The sequence below is a fragment of the Acomys minous genome, assembly GCF_964271855.1.
Source record: "Acomys minous genome assembly, chromosome: 2".
Taxonomy (NCBI): Eukaryota; Metazoa; Chordata; class Mammalia; order Rodentia; family Muridae; genus Acomys; species Acomys minous.
The window spans coordinates 136,554,646-136,580,339 of NC_140484.1; the positions used below are offsets into that span (position 1 = coordinate 136,554,646).

General features: G+C 40.2%; 3 protein-coding genes across 3 annotated transcripts; 1 reads left to right on the forward strand and 2 right to left on the reverse strand.

The window, feature by feature from the left end:
• Nucleotides 1–1,588: 1,588 nt before the first annotated feature.
• On the forward strand, nucleotides 1,589–2,536 carry LOC311581193 (olfactory receptor 56A3-like; the record flags this gene model as incomplete). Its single annotated transcript, XM_084753224.1, has 1 exon — nucleotides 1,589–2,536. One exon carries the CDS (start codon nucleotides 1,589–1,591, stop codon nucleotides 2,534–2,536), a length of 948 nt encoding a protein of 315 aa, XP_084609350.1.
• Nucleotides 2,537–5,774: 3,238 nt separating this feature from the next.
• Nucleotides 5,775–11,966, reverse strand: LOC311578637 (olfactory receptor 56A4-like; the record flags this gene model as incomplete). The annotated part of the gene is made up of 4 exons (XM_084748604.1): nucleotides 5,775–6,464; nucleotides 7,471–7,733; nucleotides 9,236–9,294; nucleotides 11,827–11,966. The coding sequence occupies 4 exons, from the start codon at nucleotides 11,964–11,966 to the stop codon at nucleotides 5,775–5,777; spliced, it is 1,152 nt and encodes a 383-aa protein (XP_084604730.1).
• Nucleotides 11,967–23,156: 11,190 nt separating this feature from the next.
• LOC311580994 (olfactory receptor 56A4-like) lies at nucleotides 23,157–24,113 on the reverse strand (the record flags this gene model as incomplete). Its single annotated transcript, XM_084752831.1, has 1 exon — nucleotides 23,157–24,113. The coding sequence occupies one exon, from the start codon at nucleotides 24,111–24,113 to the stop codon at nucleotides 23,157–23,159; it is 957 nt and encodes a 318-aa protein (XP_084608957.1).
• Nucleotides 24,114–25,694: the final 1,581 nt, after the last annotated feature.

A 25,694-nucleotide genomic window follows, 5' to 3' on the forward strand; every position in this document is an offset into this window, starting at 1 on the left:
ATTACACAAGGGAAAGTTTTTTGGTCACAAAGAAATCAGAGGCTACACTCTGTGAGGAGTAAAACTAAGATTGTCCAAGAAACTAGTCAGAAGATAAACAAGCAATAAATAATAACACCTTAAAGAGGAATATAGCAACAATAGGGGTATTTTTCATTAGGTAGAAGTTGTGTTGCTGTGGATAAAAGAAAAGCTAAGAGGGATTAGGTCAGTTATCACAAATCAAGGTTTAGCAGGTACTTGATTTATACCTCAAATTCACAAGTAGATGTATTGAAATAGAGATTAGGTGGGCCTTATAATACCTCATCAGATGCTGCTATCTTCTGGACAGACTTACTTGCAGTAGGTTGACTTGAAAGACCCTGCAATAACACAACTCACCAAGCTACAGTGCTCTTTGAAGTCCTCACAGTTTGGGGGAAAGGAAATACACATTAAAATATTTGATATCTTTGAAAGTGCTGTTTCATACTATTTATATTTTTTCTCCTACTTCTACCCAATATGAGACTTAGTCTTCTCTAAATAATTTGCTTTTTTCGGAAGGCAGCTATACTCACCACTGTATGACCAACTCACTCTATGTTCCCATTCTTATCAAGGATAACTCATTTCTTATCACTATAATCCCACTGAGAAATTAGAGTTTTACTGCCTTATAAGTAAAGATAGTTTGTTTTCCATTTTGTGACTTAAAGGCTAAAAGAATTCTAAAGGCAAATCCTAAATGAGAAGTACTTAGAGCAATATGGAGGTTGGAAATATGTATCTGGATCGTTCAAGGTAGAAAGGAACAGAAACAGGGATGGAAAGCTTTGACAAATGAACCCCATCACTCTCAAACCCATGCCATCAAGTCATGAGAGCTTTAATGTTGTGTAGTTTCATCTACTGCTCTCCTGTAGCATTTCAGCTACTTACAGTGCTTTCCTTAGGACCAGAAGTTAGGACTGCTAAAAGCATGATGATCTCAGAAACAGAATGAGGACCAACTATTTGATGAGGTATATTCTCAACAAATAAAAATTACTTCTGAGACAAAAGAATTGACTCTTCATTATAGAGTTGATAAAATATATAAGTAAAGAAAAACAAGTACAAATGAAAGGCTCTAGTGCTGCGGGGACTAAAGACATTTATCTGAGTCTGGTTTGTGACAAGCTCTGCTCATTATTTTGTTACATTGAGTAGTTTAATTGGATGATAGATGACTGAGCATTTCAGAGAAAATGGGGAGAAAAATATATGCAAGACATTTAGGCTCACCTGCACATGATTATTAATTTCCTAAGTATTTTTCTCGGTTTTACTTTCTGTCAAGATGCACCAACTCTTTTGAAGATACCATCAAATGTATAGATAAATCCTACTACTTTGGCCCTCTGCATGGTTAAGGTGATAGTAGTGTCCCAGTACCAAGATACTAGAGATAAACAGATGCATTCCCTTGACCTGGATAACTGGCTATATTTGTGTCCAAATAAAGCAATTTGCCCTACCCTCATATGTTCAGAATTGGAACCTAATTGTCTAAATTCTACTTTTACAGCTCATAAAAGAAAGTTGTAGGATGGCATGACAAAATATGACAGCATACAAGAACGACACTTTCTCAGTTGGAGTTTCAGGCTTCCTCCTAAATTGTTTTGTCAGGTCTCCCACCTGGCAGCTCTGGCTCTCCCTGCCACTCAGCCTCCTCTTCCTCCTGGCCATGGGGGCCAATGCTGTTCTTCTGATCACTATCCGGATGGAAGCCTCTCTACATGAACCCATGTACTACCTGCTCAGCCTGCTATCCATGGTAGACATTATACTCTGCCTGACTGTCATCCCCAAAGTACTAACCATCTTCTGGTTTGATCTCAAGCCCATTAGTTTTTCTGCCTGTTTCCTCCAGATGTATATCATGAACAGCTTTTTTGCTATGGAATCTTGCACATTTATGATCATGGCCTTTGATTGCTATGTAGCCATCTGCCATCCATTGAGATATCCATCCATCATCACTGACCAATTTGTAGTCAAGGCTGCTGCATTCATTTTGATCAGGAGTGTCCTTGTTTCCTTGCCCATCCCTATTCTTTCAGCACGACTCCATTACTGTAGAAGAAATGTCATCGAGAATTGCATTTGTACCAACATGTCTGTCTCTAGACTCTCCTGTGATGATGTCACAGTCAATCGCATTTATCAGTTTGCTATAGGCTGGACTCTGCTGGGATCAGACCTCATACTCATCTTCGTCTCCTATACGCTTATACTAAGAGCTGTGCTGAGACTCAAGGCAGAGGGTGCTGTAGCCAAAGCTCTGAGCACATGTGGCTCTCACTTCATCCTTATCCTATTCTTTAGCACCATTCTTTTGGTCTTCATCCTAACACATGTAGCTAAGAGGAAGGTCTCTCCAGATGTGCCTGTCTTGCTCAATGTCCTCCACCATGTCATCCCTGCAGCCCTTAATCCCATTGTTTATGGTGTGAGAACCCAAGAGATCAAGCAAGGAATCAAGAGATTACTCAAGAAGGAGTGGTAAACAGCCCAACTGCGTCTCTGCATCCTTAGTGTGTGATGACTTATTATGTTGATAGAAAACTAATGAAACAGAAAATTCCAATGAGGAAAACAAGTGCTAACTCAGAAGAAAACCAAAAACAAAACAAAACAAAATAAAAACAACATTTCTAACTCTGCCCTTCCTCTTAAAATACTCAATATACCATGGAACAAAAATATTCTATGCCTCATCCAGCTGTAGTGATTCCTTCCTTAATCTCAGCACCTTTGGGAGAGAGGCAGTTGGATCTCCAAATCCTGTACCAGCCTTGGTTACAGAGTGGTTTCCAGGATGGCCAGAGGTCTTACACAGAGAAACACTGTCTTTAAACAAAATTAGACAAAACATCGGATATCTCCTCCTTTGTATTGTTTCTGGTATGTATTATTCTATTTTATCTAAAATTGGATGATCCAGAATGGTATATGCTGTACTAGAATCACTTCCATCTGCTTCCAGGGTGATAATCTGCACATTTGCTTCTATTGTGACTGTAAACATTGGTGGCCCCAATTGGAACGCATTCTCATAGATAATATTAATCTAGTTGTACAATGAGTTTGTGAACAGAGCACAGCATTTTAATTGTCAGCTCTGAATGATGGAAAGTGGCTGGAACACAGTAGCAAGTCGACTTTGTTCATGTTTATGCAGGCCAACATTTTTCTCCCATCTTCCTTTGTGCTTTCAAGCAAAGCTTCTTGGTCATTAGCCAAAGCTCTCAAAAGACAGAGCTCTTTGAAGAACTGACACAGAATGTCGTACATCCTTCTGGATTTATGAGAAGAAATCATCATTACATCAAGCATCTTCCTTTATGACTTTACACTATTGCTGTGCTTGGAACTTCAGTACCATGTGATGTATGTATAGTGTTCTGTTTATGTGTGTACATGTAAGACTCAGGAATGACATTAAAATATACTACAATCCATTACTAGCTTGGAAAATCTTCTCAAAGAGTGGGGTTTTTTTTTTTTTTGGAATTCGGAAGTCTTATTAGAGATTAGAAGTACAAAGATGTATGGAAATTTGCAGTTATTCAGAAATGTATATGGTATTTAGGTAAATTAAAAAACAATCCAGACCCCAGGAATATTGAAGGATTGTTAAAAAGAATAAAAGGAATCTTGAGAGGTTGCTTTTATTCTCTTCTGCAGAGAAACACCTAGAAAAAAATGAGTTACTTATACATGCAAAAATAATGTAAGATATTTGAGGTTCTAACTCTTCATTAAAGGCTTTGCACAACTATAAACGACATATGTAGCTTGGAATGAATAAGGAGTGTCAGGCAGCTTCAGAATCTTTGTCCAGTGCATGAGGCAGTAAATCAGTTGTTTCAAAATGCACTTGCAGTCCTAGAGGTCTACAAAATGACTGACCCTCTTAAAAGAGGGATCACTCACACTAAAGAGCCTCATCCATATTTCTCTTTAAGCATGAGAAAGGACACTTGCCCTGTTGTTTCTTCAGTGACAATTGAAAGAAGAAAAGAGAACATTTCCAGATACAGATCAATATTAAAGTGAGCCTAAGAAGTGTTTGTACATATACATCATTTAATGACCCATTTGCATCCTACTACTGAAAGCAAGTGCATATCTCAGCTTGATGAAACAAGTATTAACGAACATTTCAGTTTTGGCTTGCAAAAAGCTTTGGTGTTATCCTTTTTATAATTGTCATTCTGAATCGAGTGAAAAGGAATCTGAAAAAACATCTAGCTTAGCTATGAGGTGAGATGATATTAATTTTATTAGAGAATTAGGTTCAAAATAGGCATTCTCACATATTAATATTTGTAAGAGTGAGATTTCTGTTAGATATACCAGCCTATGTAGTAATAATGAGTATATTATATGAATAAGATATTGATATAATTTTAGGTGCAATTATGATTTATGCTTAAAGAGACATAAATACAATCATATTTCCAATCTGTGCAAACTGCAAAGCTGTGGTCATCCTGAGGACCACAGGAAAAAGCTCAATATTGAGTTGTTTTGTTTTTCTACAGGATGTGAACAAAATTGATGAGACACATAAAGTGTTTATACAATCAAACAATGAGATATTTCATATCAGGAGAAGTGACCCAGATTTAGGGAATAATACATCATGAAAATACAACTGACAACAAATGTTAGCATGGATGTGCTGAAACAGAACCCTTATACATTGTGGGTGGGAGGGTAGACTAGAGCAGATACTTTGGAAATCAGTCTGAAGGATCCACATTAAAAAAAAATCCTAGAAATAGAACTGCCATACACAGCTGTACCTACAGTAACCTATATCCTACTGGATACTCATACAGCCGTTTCCATTACTGCTCTAGTCACAGTTATTGAACCTGTTATGATCCTGAAGACCACAGGACAAATTTCAATATTGATATGTCTTGTTACTATACAAGATGTGAGCAAAGTTGACCAAATATGTAAGGCTGCACCCTATACAATCAATTAATGAGATATTTCATAACAGGAAAAGTGACCCAGACTTGAGAAAATGTTGTCATTGTAGAATTACATGCATTTTGTTTGGGGTTAGAAGGCAGGAATGCATTATTGGGATTTCACTGGGATGTTCCTAGAATCAGCATGACACTATTCCTATCAATAATGTAGTGACTCGTTTATCTAAGCACAGAAGGAGGCCTCAGCATTTCAGAGATAAATATTTGTCTATTAAAGACTATACTAGCAGGCTCAGAAGCAAGTAACTCTGCAAATCTTGTAACTCATGCCTTCAATTTTCATGCTCTTCCTGGTTCAAGTGACTTGTCATCATTTTTCACCTAGAGTATTAAAAGAAGCCCTCTTGGTTCCCCCAATCCTATTCATATGCCTAAAGTCCTTTTGAAAGTGTCCCTTAATCACTCTCCTACAAATTTTGAGACCCCCGTTGAATGTAAAGATTGAGAAACACACAGAAGGTGATAAATTTATATTTAATGCCAGCATAGTTGACAGATCATGGTCAAAAACAGTCATAATGAAGAACATAATAGATCCTTAAAGGTTGAATTAGCATATATTCATAGAGGGGTGTACGAGTAAACATTGTAATATTCTGAAGTTGTAAGTTCAAGATGAAAGTAGCAGCATAGGCATCATGTTTTGTCCATTGTAGCATCCTCATCAAACCTACAATAAAATATGCCCAGAGCTTCACAAGCCCCTCCACAAAGTCCTTCAATGGGTCATGTATCTCAGAACTTGAATAATTTGATGATGCCCTGCTTGATTTCCTGGGTCCGTACTCCATACACAATGGGGTTGAGGGCAGGGGGGATGAGATGATGCAGCACATTGAGGAGAATCGGTATCTCAGAAGGAATCTTCTTTCCAGCCTTGTTTGTGAAGATGAAGACTAGCAACAGCGTGTAGAAGAAAAGTATGAGGATGAGATGTGAACCACAAGTGCTCATGGCCTTGGTGACTGCGCCTCCCGACTGCTGACACATAACAACCCTCAAGATGAAGCAGTAGGACAGCAAGATGAGCACCAGATCGGAACCTAGCAGACACCAAACACTCACAAATTGATAGAGCTTATTTAGCCGGATATCCCCACAGGAAAGCTTTGCTACAGAAATATTGGCACATATGCAGTTCTCGACCACATTGCTGGCACAGTAATTGAGTCTAGCAGCCAGAATTGGAGTGGGCAGGGTAGCTAGAAGATTTCGGAAAACAATAAAAATGGCTGCATTAATGACAAACTGTTCTGTGATGATGGATGGGTAGCGCAGGGGATGGCAGATGGCCACATAGCGATCATAGGCCATGACCAGAAAGGTAGAGGATTCCATAGGAAGGAAGGTATTCATGATGAACATCTGCAGGAAGCAGCCCACAAAGCTGATGGGTTTCATGTTGAACCAGAAGATAAGCAGGACCTGCAAAATTATCATTCTCGTAAACTCTGTGCATTCATTATCATTCTAAAACACTTAGCGCTAGGAAATTCATCAGGTTTATGATAAAAAAAATCCAAATCCCAAAGCCACTAGGAAGGTAACCTATTTTGAAATACTCTCTATGTCTGTGTTCATTCACAGCATTGGTTCTCAACCTTCCTACTGCTGCAACCCTTTTCACACAGGTCTCAGGTCGTGGTAACACCCAAGCTTAAGATTATTTTCATTGCTACTTATACTTATATATACAATTATACTTACAACTATACTTTTGCTAGTCTTATACATTGTAATGTACATGTGTGATGTGCAGAGTATCTGCTATGTGACCATTGTGAAAGGGCTGTTCAACCCCCAAAGGGGTCACTACCCACAGGTTGAGAACTGCTGACTCTAGTGTGTGCCTTTTCTCTAAGTCTAGAATCCTAGATTTTATTGTAAGCCCATTTTCTCATATCTCTGACTTCAAATGAACTCCTTGCTACTGCAGCAATTCAGCAGATTCGTCTGTCTTCCAAAGATGCGTGTGTCATCAAGCATCAAAGGAGGACCAAAGACAGCAAGCTCAGTGCTCACGTTGGAAGACTCTCCACTCCCTTCATAATTCAGGGAATCTTCCCCAGCACGCTTCCTACCTAAATACATGACATACAAATCCAACTAAATTTTAGTGGACTAATGCTAGGGCCCTAGGACATAGAAGTAGGGGATTTCAGAGTCAGTGAAAGTATCTCTTTAGTTGAGAAGAAATTTGCATTTAAAATACCACTCACAGACATTAGGAGAGCAGTTACCATTTGTGAGGGAAAGCTTCAAAAAGCAGGCATTAAAAATAAGAGAGGACACAGCTTGGAGCTGAGAGGGATCTGGTGTAAGGGCTGAGTGACCTATGGATCATTTTCTTTATGAATGAGATGATTCACACAAGCAAAACAAAGATATGTCTAGCTAAAGATGAAAACTGAGTGGCCTGGGAGAGTCTGACCTTAGGGATGACTGTGAGACAGATGATGACATCCAGCATAGAGAGGATGGCAAGGAGATAGTACATGGGCTCATGCAGAGACGCCTCCTGATGGATTGTGACTAATAAGACGAAGTTGGCTGCAAGAGCCAGAACCAAGAGAGGAGCCAAGATGATGGATAACCAGTGCTGTGTGTCCTGCATTCCTGGAAAGCAGATCATCAGAAATTCTGTCACCTGAGTCCCTGTGTTGTTGGGGGTCGACACCATGATGGCAAGTGGGGCTGGAAAGAAACAGGAAAGAATTCAAAGCTTCCACGGTTTCATCAACAAAATTAACGTGTGTCCATTTCCACCTGACTGAACCACACAACTTCCTTCTGAAATAATTTCCATTGCCACTCATAATTTTATGCAAAAATAATAACTTCCTTTAAATAAGTTCTTAGATGAACTTTACAGTTTTGCTCACACGCAGCCACACTTAGAGGATGTGTTCTGCTTTGTGTAAATCATGCTGAACTTCACATGTATCATTCCTTTCCCTTGGAATGTGTCCTTCAGTCCCCAAATAATGAGCTCCTGCATGCCTCCTTCTTAATGATGGCAAAAGCGTCACTTCTCAGAAAAGTGGTTACTTGTTTGTCATTTTATATGTCTTTTTTTCTTTTGTACCCTCGCGTTCCTAAAATAGTTAATCACGTTACCAATAAAATATTAATCAAATTTTTATACTCATATTTATACTTTTAATTTGTGTGGGTAAGATGCTATGAGTGGTATCTTATCTTTTCTCTATATCACAGAGAAACACACTAGCCAATGGTGAATAACGTCACTCAAGAACCCCATGGGAGAAGTAGAGAAGCCTAGGAGATTATCAAAAGTACCATGTCTTTGACAAAAATACAGTATAATTTACTATTTCCACATTTTTCTCTAGCAAAGACTACTATAACTGCTGATTAACCCTCAGGAAAGTGTGAATGAAGCAGAGAGTAAAACATCATTTAAGGAAACATACCTAGATCTATGAAACAAAGACACAAGCTGGGACTTAAATAGAATCCTCTTCCCTATCCGCTACCTTTCGTAGGGTCAGAAAGAGCTATGTAGGCTGCTGAGGTGACAATCAAGATGTGACCACTGGTACAATAGTACCATTACTGTATTGAGGTAACTTACCATTATCTGCATTTTAGGCCCATTCCACCTGGTGTTATAAGCCCTCTGAAAAGACCATGAAATGAGAGGCCATAGGATGTGGTGAGGACTTAATTCTGTTGTTTGTTTGTTTTTTTAATAAACTCACATAGCACTGAATTACCTTCTGACATATATGCTTATACCCATATACCCTTACATTATCAGCGTTAATTGGAGACTCTCTTCTTTCTAATGAACTGTGATGAAAGAAGAGACTTGCAGCTGACAGTCTATGATCCAGAGAATAAATGGTAATTGGCAAGTGCTCAGCCCTAAGCAAGACTTTGACACCATTCCCTTCAAGATTCAGGGAACATTGTAGAAGGTACAGAAATGTACAGGAATGAGCCAGAACATAGAGAAAAGGAGCTGGCTGCTAAAGAACAGCTTCTGGTCAACACAGTCATTGTACACAGACTCTCAACAACTACAGATAGGAAACTGGATCTGCATAATAAGGAGCCCATCAACAAACAGCCATGGATAGAGGAGAGACCTAGGAGACCTTCCCCCTAGCTGCTGAACTATTTATTCTGGATAGATTCAAAGAAAGGGAGAGACATTGCCTCCAGTTGTGTACCTGCCGATGGCTCCATGGGTACCACGGACAGCTCCAACGCAACAGTCATACAGATGGCCCTAGTTAAGTGTGTCACACAACAAAATCAAAAGTTATAACTCTGGCAAACGGACAAGAGGGGAGGAGAGGGATTTGGTATGTGGGAAGGTAGGAAAAAGAGGATGGAAAGAGTAATGCCAAATTGTCAACAAACTGGCTTAATAAAATTTACAATAATTACTGGTGAGAAAGATATAAAATGATTGAAGAGTGAAAAATCAATATAAAAACACAGGTGCACAAACAATTTTGTTTATTTTGTAAGTCACAATAAATAATACCTGCATCTTCTGTAAAATATAGGAGGTTATATAGGATATAAGACACGTAATATAAGACATAACTAAAGGGATTCACTGTTCTCTATTTTTTATGAGAGGTGATGTTGTTAGGCCAGGCTGTACTCTCCCATGGAGATGCAAACTCATCTCTTCTATCTAAATTTTGTTAATGCTGTTCTATGTCTATGATACAGAATGTAAAAATACACCCAGCCAAGCTTTAGAGATGTTTCTTTTTCTTGGATAAACACAACAAGCTTCCCATAGCAGTTTTCTGATCAGTTTCAGATCAATTGGCTTCTTCTCCCATTATATTTACCTAAAGTTACATATGAACTTTCTGGCTATTATGAATAAAGCTGCTATAAACATAGTTGAACAAGTGTTCTTGTTGTATGGTGGATAATCTTTGAGTAATATGACCAGGAGTGGTATGGCTGGATCTTGAGGTAGAGCTATTTCCAATCTCCTGAGGAGGTGCCAGATTGCTTTCCAAAGCGGCTGTACAAGTTTGCACTCCCACCAACAATGAAGGAGTGTTGCCCTTTCTCCACATCCTCAGCAGCATATGCTGTCACTTGAGTTTTTTACCTTAGCCATTCTGACAGGTGTAAGATGGAGTCTCAGAGTCGTTTGAATTTGCATTTCCCTGATAACTAGGAATGTTGAGCATTTCTTTAAGTGTTTCTTGGCCATTTGAGATTCCTCTGTTGAAAATTCACGGTTTAGCTCTGTACCCCATATTTCAACTGATTATTTGGTTTGGTGGTTAATTTCTTGAGTTCTTTATATATATTGGATATTAGCCCCTTGTCAGATGTAGGGTTTGTGAAGATCTTTCCTCGATCTGTGAGATTCTGTTTCATTCTTTTGACAGTATCTTTTGCCTTACAGAAGCTTTCCAGTGTCATAAGGTCCCATTTATTAATCCAGATGTCCCTCAACCAAAGAATGAATAAAAATAAAATGTTGTATGTTTACCCAATGGAATACCACTCAGCTATTAAAAACAAGGATATAATGAATTTGCAGGCAAATGGATGGATCCTGAAAAGACCATCCTGAATGATGTAACCCAGACCCAGAAAGACACATATAGTATGTACTCACAAGCAGATATTAGCCATCTAGTACAGAATAACCACATTGCAATTCACAGATCCAAAGAAACTAAGTAACAAGGAGGGCCCAGGGGAGGATGTCTGAATCTCACTCAGAAGGGAAAATAGAATAAGCATCAGAAGTGGTTGAGGAGACAGAACAGGATAGGAGAGAGAGTAAGAAAGGAAATAAGAGTTGGGAGCAGATCTGGGGAGAGTGGAGGAAGGAGGACAGAAGGCTTGCAGAGAGAAGAGAAAGTGTGGCCAGGGGCATTTCAGAGACAAGCTAACTCCAGCTGAGACCCCTAGCAGCATGGCTCAAGAGACTGAAGAGGCCCCCTCTAACTAAACAGGACTCCTAGTGGAGGGAGGAGAACACCAACCCACCCACAAAAATTTTGACTCAAAACTTACACTGACTACAAGATGTTCAGGGATAAAAATAGAGCAGGGATGGAGGGAATGTCCTGCCAGTGCCTGACCGTACCCAAGACTCACCCCATGAGAGAGAGACAACCCCGACACTAACAATGACACTCTGCTATCCTTGCAGATGGGAGCCTAGTATAGCTTTATTCTGAGAGACTCCTCCCAGCAAAAGTTCGAAATAGATGCTGAGACTCGTGGACAAAGATTGGGTGGGTGCAGGGATCCTTGTGGAAGAGTTGAGAAAGGATAGAAGGATCCAGAGGGGACAAGAGCTTCACAAGAAGACCAACAGAACTAACTAACCTGGGCCCAGGGTGGCCTGTGGAGACTGAAGCACCAACAAATGGCCATGCATGGACTGGATCTAGGCCCACTACACATAAATACCTGGTGGGCAACTTGGTCTTCTTGTGGGTCTCATAGTAAAGGTAGCCAGGGATGTATCTGACATGGACTCTGTTGCATGTTTTTTGATCACTTTCCCCTGGTGGAGCTGCCTTGCCAGGCCACCCTGGAAGACGATATACTCAGTTGGTGCAACTTGAAGTTCTGGGGTTGGTTAGTGGGACCCCATTTTACTGATGGAAAGGGGAAGAGGGAAGAGGGAAGGAGGCTAGGGCCAGGAGAAGAGGATGATGGGCACTATGAGTGGAATGTAAAGTGAACATCTAAATAAATGAAGTTAAAAGTTTTTTAATCGAGCTACTGGATCGTGGGTATGTGGTGGAATGCCCTGTAATACCACAGCAGCCTCGAGAACACAGCCTCTGCTGTGATGACCCTGTTACTATGTAGGACAAAGCTGGGTGTCAGGAATTCTCTAGAAGAGGAGAGAGTGTTTTCATCACAAGCATAGGCGATATCTTCTTCACTGACATTCATACCAGACACTGTCACACAACTGTTATATTAAATTTTCTGTACTTTGGGGGATTAATGTTTTAATTTTTAAGTAGTTAAAAAATAGTAACCAGTTCTCATAACTAAAGAGAGGAGGGAATGGTATATGATTGGGATGTAAAATAAATATACAAATTAAAAATAAATTATATTTTAAAAGCTTAAAAAAAAGAAGAGAAAAAAAGTACTTCTTAAAAGTCTTTTTCTCAAAAAAAAAAAAAGTCACATATGCACAGTTCTGGCTGATCTCTAGCCTTCCAATATGATCTCTCTCTCTCTCTCTCTCTCTCTCTCTCTCTCTCTCTCTCTCTCTCTCTCTCTCTCTCTCTCTCTCTTCCCTCCCTCTCTCTCTCTCCAGCTCAGCCTTTGGGGGAAATTCTAGACTTCTTTTTCATGGTCTTATTTCTCTCTGTGAATGTAAATTTCTTAGCCACATTTCTTTCTCTGTTTTCTTTTTTAAAATTCTTCTCTCATATATTACATCCTAAGCACAGTTTCTCCTCCCTCCCATCATCCCAGTCTCCCACCCACCCCACCAACCCTGCACCTCCCCTCTCCTACAAATTTACGTCTTCCACTTCCCCTCAGAATAGAGCAGGCCTCCCAGGGACATCAACCAAAACTGGAATAACAAGTACAATAAGACCAGGCACAAACCATCACATAAAGTTAGCTAGCTTTCTTAGGAGTATCAAAGCACATAAATACAGAAGACAAGGTGGGTTACTTTCCTTTTTTGTTTCTGACCATGCGTGAGAGTACAGACACGCCCCCCGTGAGTTCATCTTACCCACACCATGGCTGCTTAAGTTCCTCAGATATCAATTATCCTCAGGGTCTTCATGCACTGACAGTCACAGGATGTGATAACATCCTGAGATAAATAACAAAGTCAAAGCAGAAACTTCAAGGATCCCTTGAAGTTGGTTTTCTGAGGCACAGCTTCTGAAATACTTACTAAGTTTTCTCTGGAGAGCAGATTTGAGCACCCCGTGGCTTGGAGAAAATGCGTGGCTCCTCTACTTCTCTCTGGCCCTGGGATTGTAGCTCTGGTACTTGGTTGTTTTTATAAAAAAGTGTTATCTGTGTAATAACTATTCTCCTGTGGCTAGAAAGACACAAGCTTGGGAATGTTGCTCCCATGGGACCCTGTCTTTCTGAAGATGCAAAGACACACCCAATGTAAATAAATACATAAATGCTAATGAGATTTATGCTTTAAACTCATGTATGGTTTCTGGAGATGGACAGGTACTACATAAGTTTGTGTACTGCTTTCAATGTGAAGGAATATCATGCAGGGGCAGAGAGCATGCATGGTTATTAAATTATTTTATTATTAATTATCTGTATGTGGAGGGGGCGGCACAAGAGCACAGCGACCACAGAGGCCAAAAGAGAGAATTCGATTACCCTGACCTGGAACTACAGGAAATTAAAAGCCAGCTGACATGGGTGCAGGAGCCAAAACTTGTATCCTCAGAAAGAGCAGTGTGTGCCTTTAACTGAGGAGCCATCTCTCCAGCCCCAGTGACCAGGGAAATGCAAGGATAACTACACTGAGATTCTATCTCACTCCTGTTAGAATAACCATCACCAAGGGGAAAACAGGAAAATGGTGGTAATGGTGCCACAGAGCAGAGACTCTCACACACTATTATTGGTAATGTAAACTGCTCCTGCCAGTATAGAAATTGGTCCAATGGTTCTTGAAAGAATTAAGAGTAGAACTAACATATGACCCATCTCTACACTTCCGGGTCTATATGTGTAGGAGAAGGCATGATTCAGGAATGAGAACAGTGGTCTGCTTGGTATGTAAAGCTGGAAGGACGTTTTTGAAACTAGTACAGTTGGGGCAGGACTATGGGAAGTCTGATGTTAGTGTTCACCTACATACATCTGAGAAGAGGGGGTGACTCACTCCCTTAATGAATTAATGTGTCATAATTTAGGAGTCTTCTACTCACATCTGTGGTGGTAACTGACTCTCACATGAAAATGATCATTTGTAAACAGTGACACGTGGCTAGTTTAGGGGAAACATGGCCGAATTAGTGACTCAGACTGCTAGATGGGAAATGAATAAGCACGGAGAATTGAAATTCAACTAAAGGCAGACTGGAGAGATGGCTCAGAGGTTAAGAGCACTGCCTGGTCTTCCAAAGGTCCCGAGTTCAGTTCCCAATATCCGCATGGTGCCTCACAAAACATCTATAATGAAATCTGGTGCCCTCTTCTGGCTTGCTGGCATACATGTAGGCAAAACGATGTATACTTAATAAATAAATAAATCTTTTTTTTTTCAACTAATGCTTATGTGCCCCCTCACCATTGCTGTGGGTGTCCTTTCAAAGCCAACTGGCTACTTCTACTGCCTCAAGAAGCTCACTCACCAGTCCTGTGCCTTCCACAAAGGGATGCTGAGCATTTGGGAAGTAACTGTCAAACAGGCAGATGAAGATATCAGACATGAGGGCAGTTTCACCTTACTATAGCTGTTTCCCTGCTCTATGCTGCCTCTGCAAAGCACAGTCCTGAGATGTGAGATGTAGCAGATGCTTGGTCAGTAGACACAAGGGACATAGTAGTCTGTATGCCAGGTATTTGGTGGGTGTGGAGAAGCAGTAATTGAGAGGAAACCATGATTTCATCTAGGACTGTGATTTCATGGAACATGTAACAGTCCAAATAAGATGAAGATTTGGGGGAATGAAACATGATTTTGGGGGTGAGACAAGAATATATGCACTGTTACTAAAGCGAGATAAAGTATATTATATACAATATGGCTGAATTACTGTATGGGAATAATAGAAACTTCATAGTTAATTTTCCCCACAAGCCTCCAAGGAAACCACAGAAGAATGCTTGAAGGCAGTCCGGATTTTTCCAGAAAAAATAATGTGGAAGTATCTGAGGGATTAGACTAGAGGCAGATAAATCACTCTAGAAGAATATCTAAGGAATCATGCATTACATGATGTATTCATGCTGTGAAGCCTGAAGTGAATGTTTCTAAAAGATATCCATATAACTATATACCCCCAAGTTAATATCTTATTCAGTTAATTAATAGTTTACAGCTAATATATCATTCCCCAACTTCTCATTTCCTGCTGGTCAAGGCCACAGAATTTACCATCATAGCAATATTGAATTCCTTGTGTTTCAAAATACAAAATTATTATTATTATTATTATTATTATTATTATTATTATTATTATTAATGGTGGCAATGATAATAAATATTCACCACCTCTGATCCTGCTAGTCATAGTCAGGGGAGCCCCTGGCTATACAGATAGCACAGAGGTCACCAGGATGATAGCCCCGTCCATCGTCAGCCTTCTGGAATGAACATGGGTTATTCATCTCTTTCTTTGGAGAGATAACCCTAAGTGTTTAACATTCCTGGTTTCCCTAGAGCTTGTCTGTGAGCATAAGGACTCTATGCCCTTTATCTACACCAACTGTGAAGGAGAGGTTGTATACTTAAATACAAAGAGGAAGAGTAAATAGAGACTTAAAGCACTTTCCAAAAACAACCAAAATTTCATAGAATAGGAAAAGCAAGTGAGATGGCTCAGTAAGTAAATGTCCATGTCATGAGAACCTAGCAACATGAACTCTGTTCCCAGACCCCCAATAAAGGTGGAAGGAGAGAATGGACTCCATTGATTTGTCTGGCCTACATACATGCAAAATTGTGTGTGTGTGTGTGTGTGTGTGTGTGTGTGTGCACTCAAACACACACACACACACACATTTCTAGAATTGCAATTTTTGTATTAATGTGTTTTCAACATAAATGTATATCAAAGATTTAGAGTTGTATTATATATAATATGGACTCCCACTCTATTACACACACACACACACACACACACACACACACACACTATATATATATATATATATATATATATATATATATATATATATGATATTTTCCCATTTCATGCTTTATTGATCTATCCTGGAAGGACATACTATACATCTTTAATGTTTTGTTAATCTACTTCACCTGGTAGAATATACAAAAGTGCATGAAACTTATACTGACTTGTTAGAGCTAAAATGATATAGAAGGAAGCATATCAAAAATAAACAGAAAACAATTTGGAAGAAGAGGAAGCAATATCCCTGTTCTAGAGACACCAAGTTTTTATTTTTTTCACTTCTTTTTAAAATTTTTTATTAATTTATTCTTGTTACATCTCAATGGTTATCCCATCCCTTGTATCCTCCCCTTCTTCCCTCCCTCCCATTTTCCCCTTATTCCCCTCCCCTATGACTGTTCCTGAGGGGGATTTCCTCCCCCTCTATATGATCATAGGGTATCAAGTCTCTTCTTGGTAACCTGCTCTCCTTCCTCTGAGTGCCACCAGGTCTCTCCCTCCAGGGGACATGGTCAAAGGTGAGGCACCAGAGTACGTGAGAAAGTCATATCCCACTCTCCACTCAACTGTGGAGAATGTTCTGTCCATTGTCTAGATCTGGGTAGGGGTTTAAGGTTTACCGCCTGTATTGTCCTTGGCTGGTGCCTTAGTTTGAGCAGGACCCCTGGGCCCAAATCTGCCTATCATAATGTTCTACTTGTAGGCTTCTAGGACCCTCTGGATCCTTCCAAGTTTATAAATATTTGATGAAACATTAAAATTTCTGACTTTTACCTTCACAGAAAGTATTTCTACATGGCCTCAAGCAAAGATCACAAGAAAATGAGAGAAATTTTTAAAAACTGTATATCTATAGGTATAATTCATGATTCTGTGGCCAGGGGGAAAAAGATGAATAAAAGAGGAGAAGGGGAAGGGAGAGGTGGGAAAGAGCAAAAAAATAAAGGGGAAGGGGGTAGGAGTGGGGTAGAGGTAGGAAGAAAAGAATGAAAACAAATTACTCTTCTAAATGATTGATATGAAGTTGTTGACTCTTGTGTGTGTGTGTGTGTGTGTGTGTGTGTGTGTGTGTGTGTGTGTGTGTGTGTGTGCCTGTGTGTGTTCACACGTATATGCAGCTGTGCTTGCTCATGAACATGTGTATGAAGGCTAGAGGTTGATGTCAGGACATCTTTCCCTAATCACTTCTTCATCTTAGTTTATGAGGCAGCTTCTCTCTCACTGAACTTCAAGTCCACCCATTTCCATTAGATTGGTTTCTGATCAAAGAGCTCTGGACCCCCCCACCTCTGTCCCCAGTATGAGGATTACACGATATAGGTTCTGGGGATCTGACCTCAGGTTTTTGTGCTTGCTCCGCTTATATTTTACCTACGTAGTCATTTCCACAGCTTCAATTGCAAAGCTTTATCTACTTACTTATGCAGCAGTGTCAGGATCAACTCTAGGACCTAGAACATGCTAGACTATACAGACACCTGCTCTACCACTGAGCAACATTCACAACCCCGTGGATATACTTTACTCTTTTGTTGTGCATAACATTGTATTTAGACTGAGTCCACGTAATCATACTGGGATCCAACTATCAACATCTAAAATGAGACCAAAATATTACAATTTTAATGGGTTTTAAGTAGAGTTCCAAGTTACAATGCCATAAGCTTCAAATAAGCAAAGAATGTTACCAGAAACAAAACTCAGTAAGAGAGAAACTATACTACAGGCTATGAATGGCTCAACAGGCAGGCCTGTTACATGTGTATGTGGTGTGTTAGATACAAAAGACCAGCTTCTCTTGAAGAATCTGAAGAAGCAAAGGAAAGTGAACCACAGAGTTTACATTTAGAAGTTAACTGCATAAGTGTTTTTTTAATGCATTGTATAAATAATATGAACTTTCCCTAAGAAATGTTCAAAGGACATAAGAAAGCGAATGTGATATTTTATTCACTTTTATTCAAAAAAAGACCCACATCACATTAAAACATTTTATATCAGCTACTCTAATGTATGTAAATCTTAGAAGATGGGTAAAGCACTTCACATGGCATGAAATAGCTTACAGATGGGCACACCTGTGACTCTAAGAGGCCAAATTAACTCCATCAGTGAATAAAGGAGGCATCGTGCGTGAGGTAGAGTATAGCAGAGACTGAATGATAGGCATAGATTGTAAGTGAATAAATAGAGTCACTCGTTTGTAAGAGAATAACTGAACATATACTTAAGGCAATATTATCAGTTAGTGGGGAGATAATATCAGAAAAAGTAAACCAGCAGCTGACTGTGAAGGGAGGGAGAGTAGAAGAGTGTTTGAAGCATTTTACATTTTGGTTAGAATCAAACACTGATGTTATGAAACAAAAAAAGATCAAAGCTATTTTGGGTGAGAGAAATACTATAGAAGTGTTAAATGTATTTATGAATCTCCTTAGAACACTTAGGCTATCCTAGATCACAGTGTCAAAAGCCATTCTCAAGTAACTCTTAATAATATGCAGGAAGTTTTCAATTACTATTCCAAAAGAGGTCTGGCTGCTCCTAAGTTAATCTTTGGAAATGTTCATCAAGCAATATCTAGTCACTGACATTTGCAGTATGACCAAAATTTCAAATAGTAGAATGCAAATGGTAGAATCCATGTTTAGCAAACCTACCAACCCAGAGATCAGGATCTTGAAGATGTGAGATTAACAATCTGGGCTTCACATAGAGAAAAATGTACATATCTAAGGGTATACATTAACAAGTAACAAAAGGAAAGGTACAGAAAGTGGCTCAGATCTGATGGAAAAGTCAGAAAGGAGAACATGAAGTCAAGCACTGATAAAACATCACAAGAAAGGACAAATCATTTTACTTAAAATATACATGCAAATGTGTGAGTATCCTTAAAATTCTGAAACATATTGTCAACAAGAAAAGAGCTGCTAGAAGTTCATATTCAAAAGAAAAGATATTAAATAAAAATGTTAGAGTGTGTGGAGTGCTAGCAGGAGAAGATGCTGTGGGTGTAGAGCATCTCCTGTTCAGGTCTGCCTGTGGCCTCACTACCTAGAGCTTTGCTGAGCCATTATCAGATTAGCTTCTTCCTGCAGCAGGTGGGAGCAAATACAGAGGCTCACAGCCAGACTAAGAATGGAGAGTGAGAGAGCTTAAAAAATACAGCTCTAAAAAGGATGTGTTCATCAAATCCCTCCCCTCAGGGCCCAAGGAATACTGAGGAAGGGAATATGGAAAGACTGTAAAAGCCAGAAAGGATGGAAGCCACAAAGGAAACAAGAATAAGTAAGCAGCACTCTTGATGCACATATGAACCCACAGAGACTGAGGCAGCAGGCACAGCACCTGTAGAGTTCTGCACCAGACTGAATCTTAGAGCTGACAGGGAGAGTGAACACATGCTCCCCATCCTTAAGCCAGAAGCTTTCTCCAAGTGATAACTACTGACAAGTGAAAATTTTCATTTCTACAAAAGAGTCTCACTAGGGAAACAAAACGCTCTTAAGGGTAGGCTGTGTGCCCAGCAGTGGATGGATAGCCACTATAAAATCCTCTCAATGACATCTTTGAAAAGTCTTCGTCTCATAATGTTATATCAATAAAGTTTTAAAATGATTTATTCATGTAGGTTTCTAGGACCCTCTGGATCCTTCAATTTTGCCATTCTCCCATGCTTCTCTCATTTAGAGTCCCAATAGGATGTCCTCCCCTCTGTCCCAGTTTCCTGGTAAGTGAAGACTTTCATGGGACATGCCCCTTGGGCTAGTGTGCAGATATAAGTGAGTATATACTACAAGTAGAACATTATGATGGGCAGATTTGGGCCCAGGGGTCCTGCTCAAACTAAGGCACCAGCCAAGGACAATACAGGTGGTAAACTTTAAACCCCTACCCAGATCTAGCCAATGGACAGAACATTCTCCACAGTAGAGTGGAGAGTGGCGTCTGACTTTCACACGTACTCTGGTGCCTCATATTTGACCACGTCCCCTGGAGGGGGAGACCTGGTGACACTCAGAGGAAGGAGAGCAGGTTACCAAGAAGAGACTTGATACCCTATGAGCATATACAGGGTCCTCCTCAGTCACAGACATAGGGGAGGGGAGTAAGAGGGAAATGGGAGGGAGGGAGGGAGGAATGGGAGGATACAAGGGAGGGGATAACCATTGAGATGTAATATGAATAAATTAATAAAATAAAAAATTTTAAATTAAATAAAAGAAAAAGAAAAAATAATTTATTCAGATTACATCTCAATTGTTATCCGCTCACTTGTATCTTCCTGTTCCCCTTCCCTCCCTCTTTCACCCTATTCCCCTCCCCTACACCTCTGACAGAAGGGGACCTCCTCCCCCACCATATAATCACAGCCTATCAGGTCTCATCCTGACAGCCTGCTTCCCATTCCTCTGAGTGCCACCAGGCCTTCCCACCAAGGGGAAGTGGTCCAATAGAGGGACAGCTAGATGGTTTCCTGATTCTGGCTATTAACAAATAAGGCTGTGATGAACATAGTTGAGCAAATGTCCTTTTTGTGTGGTGGAGCATCTTTCGGGTATATTCCAAGCAGTAGAATAGCTGAGTCTTAAGGTAGCTCTATTCCCAATTTTCTGAGAAAGTGCCAGATTGATTCCCAAAGTGGTTGTACAAGTTTGCACTCCTATCAGCAATGAAGGAGTGTTCCCTTTTCTCCACATCCTCACCAGCATGTGCTGTCACTTGAGTTTCTTATCTTTGCCATTCTGACAGGTGTAAAATGGAATCTCAGAGTCGGTCTGATTTGCATTTCTGTGATGACTAAGCATTTCTTTAAGTGTTTCTCAGTCATTGATATTCTTCTGTTCAGAATTCTGTTTGGCTCTGAACCCCATTTCATTTTTTTTCTTTTTTTTTAAATTTTTTTATTAATTTATTCTTGTTACATCTCAATGGTTATCCCATCCCTTGTATCCTCCCCTTCTTCCCTCCCTCCCATTTTCCCCTTATTCCCCTCCCCTATGACTGTTCCTGAGGGGGATTACCTCCCCCTGTATATGCTCATAGGGTATCAAGTCTCTTCTCGGTAACCTGCTGTCCTTCCTCTGAGTGCCACCAGGTCTCCCCCTCCAGGGGACATGTGAACCCCATTTCTTAGTTGGGTTATTTGGTTTGGTGGTGTTCAATTTCTTGAGTTCTTTATATATTTTGTACATTAGTCATTTGTCAGATATAGGGTTGGTGAAGCTTCAAAGAAAGCTTCTGATACAAATAGGTCCGGCATTCAGCTGTCTCACATAGGAATCCTGTTAAGCCTGGAATTTCTCAACATTTAGAAGCTGGACCACTAATGCTATTCCTGGCTTATTTAACCATTTCCCCAATTTTTGGCCCCTAAAAAAGTATTATTCACCCCAAATCATCCAGAAGAAACCTTAAGAAAATGATGCCCCATTTCCACTAAGGGGGGTTGGGTAGGTTTTTGTTGGCTCTCTTGGGCTAAAGATATTTATTTTCATTAGGAGTTGGTTATAAGTTATTATTGGTATTATTCAGAAAGAAAACAAGATTGGACTCAGGGATTTCTCTGTTTTCCTTTATCATTCTCTCTTATGTACGGTGATAGCAGTGGAAGAGAAAAAAGGGGAAATATACAAATATACAGGGATGATAACGTTAAGTGGAGGAGGAGATCTGACTTTCACAAACTCTGGTGCCCATATTGGGCCATGTCCCTTGGATGGGGAGGCCTGGTGGCACTCAGAGGAAGGATAATAGGTCACCAAGAAGAGACTCAATACCCTATGAGCATATACAGGGGGAGGGGGTCCCCCTTAGTCACAGACATAAGGGAAGGGAGTAGGGGGGGAAGCGGGAGGGAGGGAGGAATGGGAGGATACAAGGGATGGGCTAACAATTGAGATGTAATATGAATAAATTAATAAAAAAAATTTTAAAAAGAAGACAAAAAGTAGATTATTGAATCTACTCCTCAACTTAAAGCCTTAATTGTTACTCACAAATAAGGCTATTTTTAATTCATTGGTATAGAATTTTGTATATTGATGCAAAACAACTTTAATTTTGCAAAGTACATAATATATATATACATATATTTCTACTCAAATAGGAGATATTATACCTATACAACTCAAGTGGAACACAAGGTTTACTTCCAATACCTTGAAAGTAGTATTGCAGGCTGTTTAATATAATTAAGTAATACAAGCTAATTGTTAGTTCATCAAATCATAGTCATATCAATTACTAGTCTATTTTTATCACAAAAATATACATCCTAGATTTAACAAATAGATATGATTCTATAGATATATAAGGCAAAATAATTAAAGAAGGTCTTCAAAAGCCTCAGAGACCTACAGAATATGGCCTTTAAAGATGTTTTTATTATTTTAAGGATTTAAAGACAGGATAACTCCTGGCAACACCTAGCTTTCCTCAAAGATGATGAGCATCAAAGAACCTCCTTATGGTGATGGCTTCAAATGTGGCAAACCAGCCACTGGACAAAATGTCCTCATTTCTGCCACAGACAGAATTCTGCCTAAAATTGGGCAAGCTTGGATATAGGCAGAGTCTCATAAAGTTTAGCTTCACTCTGTCAGGTCCTACTTCAACATGATTATTTTACAATTTAAAGTTACACCTATGCACTGAATATTTTAAGGGTCTTAGAAAGATATGAGGTGCCTTTATAATGTAAGGCTTAGGATATGGTATAACCCACTAATAGAGCACTTGTGTCCATGTGCAAAGCCCTAGGTTCAATCTCCAGCTCCAAACCAATCTTATAAGCTAAACAATTTATAAGAGAGCCCAACTCCCTACACCAAAGTTTTTCCCTTTCTGGTTGGATTCCATGGGCTATGTAAAAATAAACAATAAATAAATAAATAGATACATAAAGTGGGGAACAGAATGGAAGGGAGGGGAGGCCTCAGTTGGAAGGGGCAGGGTGATATAATCTAAACCCATTGCAGGCATGCACTAACTATTGATGCAATTTAAGAATCAGCCAAGTAAGCTTTATGTCAAGTGCATGTTTCTCAGCCATATGTCACTGCTGAAGATCATCAGATGTGTCTATAGAGAAATATTCACATTGTGTCAGCGGAAGTTCTTGGGAGCTAAATCTGAGCATAACATGACGAACTAAAAGGGAAAAATCTATAGTTACTCCTGCAGTAACTATTTAAATGTTCTGTGCAACACAAATATTGTTTCTGATTACCAGTATCTGTCCACAGCTCTGGTCTTATCTTATTTCTTACAGCCTCCTAAGCAGGTTCCGGATTCCCTGCTTGATCTCCCTGGTTCTTACCCCATAAACAATGGGATTCAGAGCTGGGGGGATGAGGTGATGCAGGATGTTGAGCAGGATGGGGACATCTGGGGGTATCCTCTCCCTGGCCAGGTTAGTGATGACCAGCACCAGCAGGACTGTGCTGAAGAAGAGGATGAGGATGAAGTGGGAGCCACATGTGCTCAGGGCCTTGGCCATAGCTCCCTCGGCTTTGATCCTGAGCACAGCCTTCAGAATGAAGGAATAAGATAGGATAATGAGGATGAGATCAGAGCCCAGAAGGGTCCAACCTATGACAAACTGGTAGAGTTTATTAAAGGTGATGTCATCACAAGAGAGTTTTGACACAGACATATTAGTGCAGATGCAGTTCTTGATAATTCTTACACAGTATCTCAGTTGGGAAGAAAGTATGGGGATGGGCATAGTAAGAATCCCATTTCGGGTTGCCACAAAGATGGCAGCCCTAGCCACGAACTGGTCAGTGATGATGGATGGGTACTGCAGAGGCTTGCAGATGGCCACATAGCGGTCATAGGCCATGACCATGAAGGTGCAGGACTCCATGGTCAGGAAACTGTTCATGACGAACATCTGGAGGAAGCAGGCAGAGAAGCTGATGGATTTGCTGTCAAACCAGAAGATGGCCAGAACCTTCGGTATGACAGTGAGGCAGAGCACGATGTCCAGCAGGGACAGCAGGCTGAGCAGGTAGTACATGGGCTCATGCAGAGAGGCCTCCATCCTGATGGTGATGAGAAGGGTGGCATTGGCCCCCATGGCCAGGAGGAAGAGCAGGCTGAGGGGCAGGGACAGCCAATGCTGCCAGGTCTGGAAGTTAGGGAAGCAGATGAGGAGGAAGTCAGAGACCAGGATAGAGGAAGTGTTGCTTTGTGCTTCCATGTGTTGCCTTCTGATCATGACTAACACCAGAAAACCTTGGGGCTAGAACAGAAATAAGTAATACAGTATCCAAAAGGAAGTGATATGTTCCCCCAAATAGTCACTAAAAAGTAGAAGTAGGGCCCAGGAGTCAACTCAGTAGGGAAAGGCATTTGCTGACAAGCCTAGTGACCTGAGTTCAATCCCTGGACCTACATGGTGGAAGAAGAGAACTGATTCCCACAAGTTCTCCTTTGTTCTCCACACATGTGCCATGGCATGCATGGGACACCTCTCAGCTCCACACATACAATACATAAATCATTTTTCAATTATAAGAGTTGATTTGGCACTGTCCTACATGCCCATCCATTCTGTTAAATGGCCTCTAGGAATTAACAGAAAAACTGTATTTCCTGGTTTTATTTGGATCACTCCAGTTTATGCTGCTTTTTATTTCCTCATACTCAACTTGATTAATAGATCATATTAGCGTTCTTCTTAAAAATAGATTGCTATTGTTTAATTTCGCAGAGGAAAGAGAAAATGCATAAGTAAGTTAAGCTATTTTTTCTAAATGACAGTAGTAAAAACATGAGGTCTATATCTGTCACTAATGGTTTTTCCTGCCACTGAAACAAAATACTCAGGCCCTAAAGTTGACCGGCCATGACGACTTCATTGGACTGTCTGGTTTTTTCCTTCTTCTAAGAGACAATATTACAAGTAAATCAGAAGGCAGACCCAAGTGCATCACGAGACTGTATATCTGGCAACTTCATTGGAGACATAGCCTTCATTTGGACAAGAATAACAACCTTGATGACATTTTAAAAGATAGAGTCAGAAATAGGATATAGCAAAACATCCTCCAGTGTCCCAGACATTTGGTGATATGAGACTAAAAGATGTCAGTAGCCGGCAGCTTTTGGATCGTATCTACTGACTCTCATGAATTCTCCGTGAGTCATTAAGCAACTTCCCGTTAGTTACTGGCCTTGTAGGTGATAAATACTGTAGGAAACTTTTAATAAGCTAAGGTTTTGCTTGGCTTCCACAGCAACGCTATTCTCTGAGCTTCAGTGGATACGCACCAGTGAAACTATGCTTTTAACACTCTGAGAAAGCCCATACTTGGCGATTTATAACTCAGCAATGATAGTGGTCCTGTTGAGAGCTGAGGTCTCTTATGCCCAGCTTTCCTCTCTCGTCTGAGAAAATAGCAGTGACTTTGTCAAAGGCAAGGAGTAAGTGCATGAGTAGTGAAAAAAGGCATTTTAGAGGTAGGAAGAAACTAATTTGCTTTAATGTCTTGCCCACTGTGTTATCACCCTACACAGACTTCCCAGCACTATAAAGTCTACACCAAAACTGTACTACAAACCATGTATGCACCCAAAGGTACTGAGTTCAGTGTCAGACAGTACTGTTAGGGGTACCTGTCCTCACCCAAAGGTTACTGACTTCAGTGTGGGACAGTACTGCTAGGCACTTGTGCTAACCCAAAGGCTACTGAGTTCAGTGTAGGACAGTACTGCTAGGCACTTGCCCTTACCCAAAGGCTACTGAGTGTGGGACAGTACTGCTAGGCACTTGCCCTTACCCAAAGGCTACTGAGTT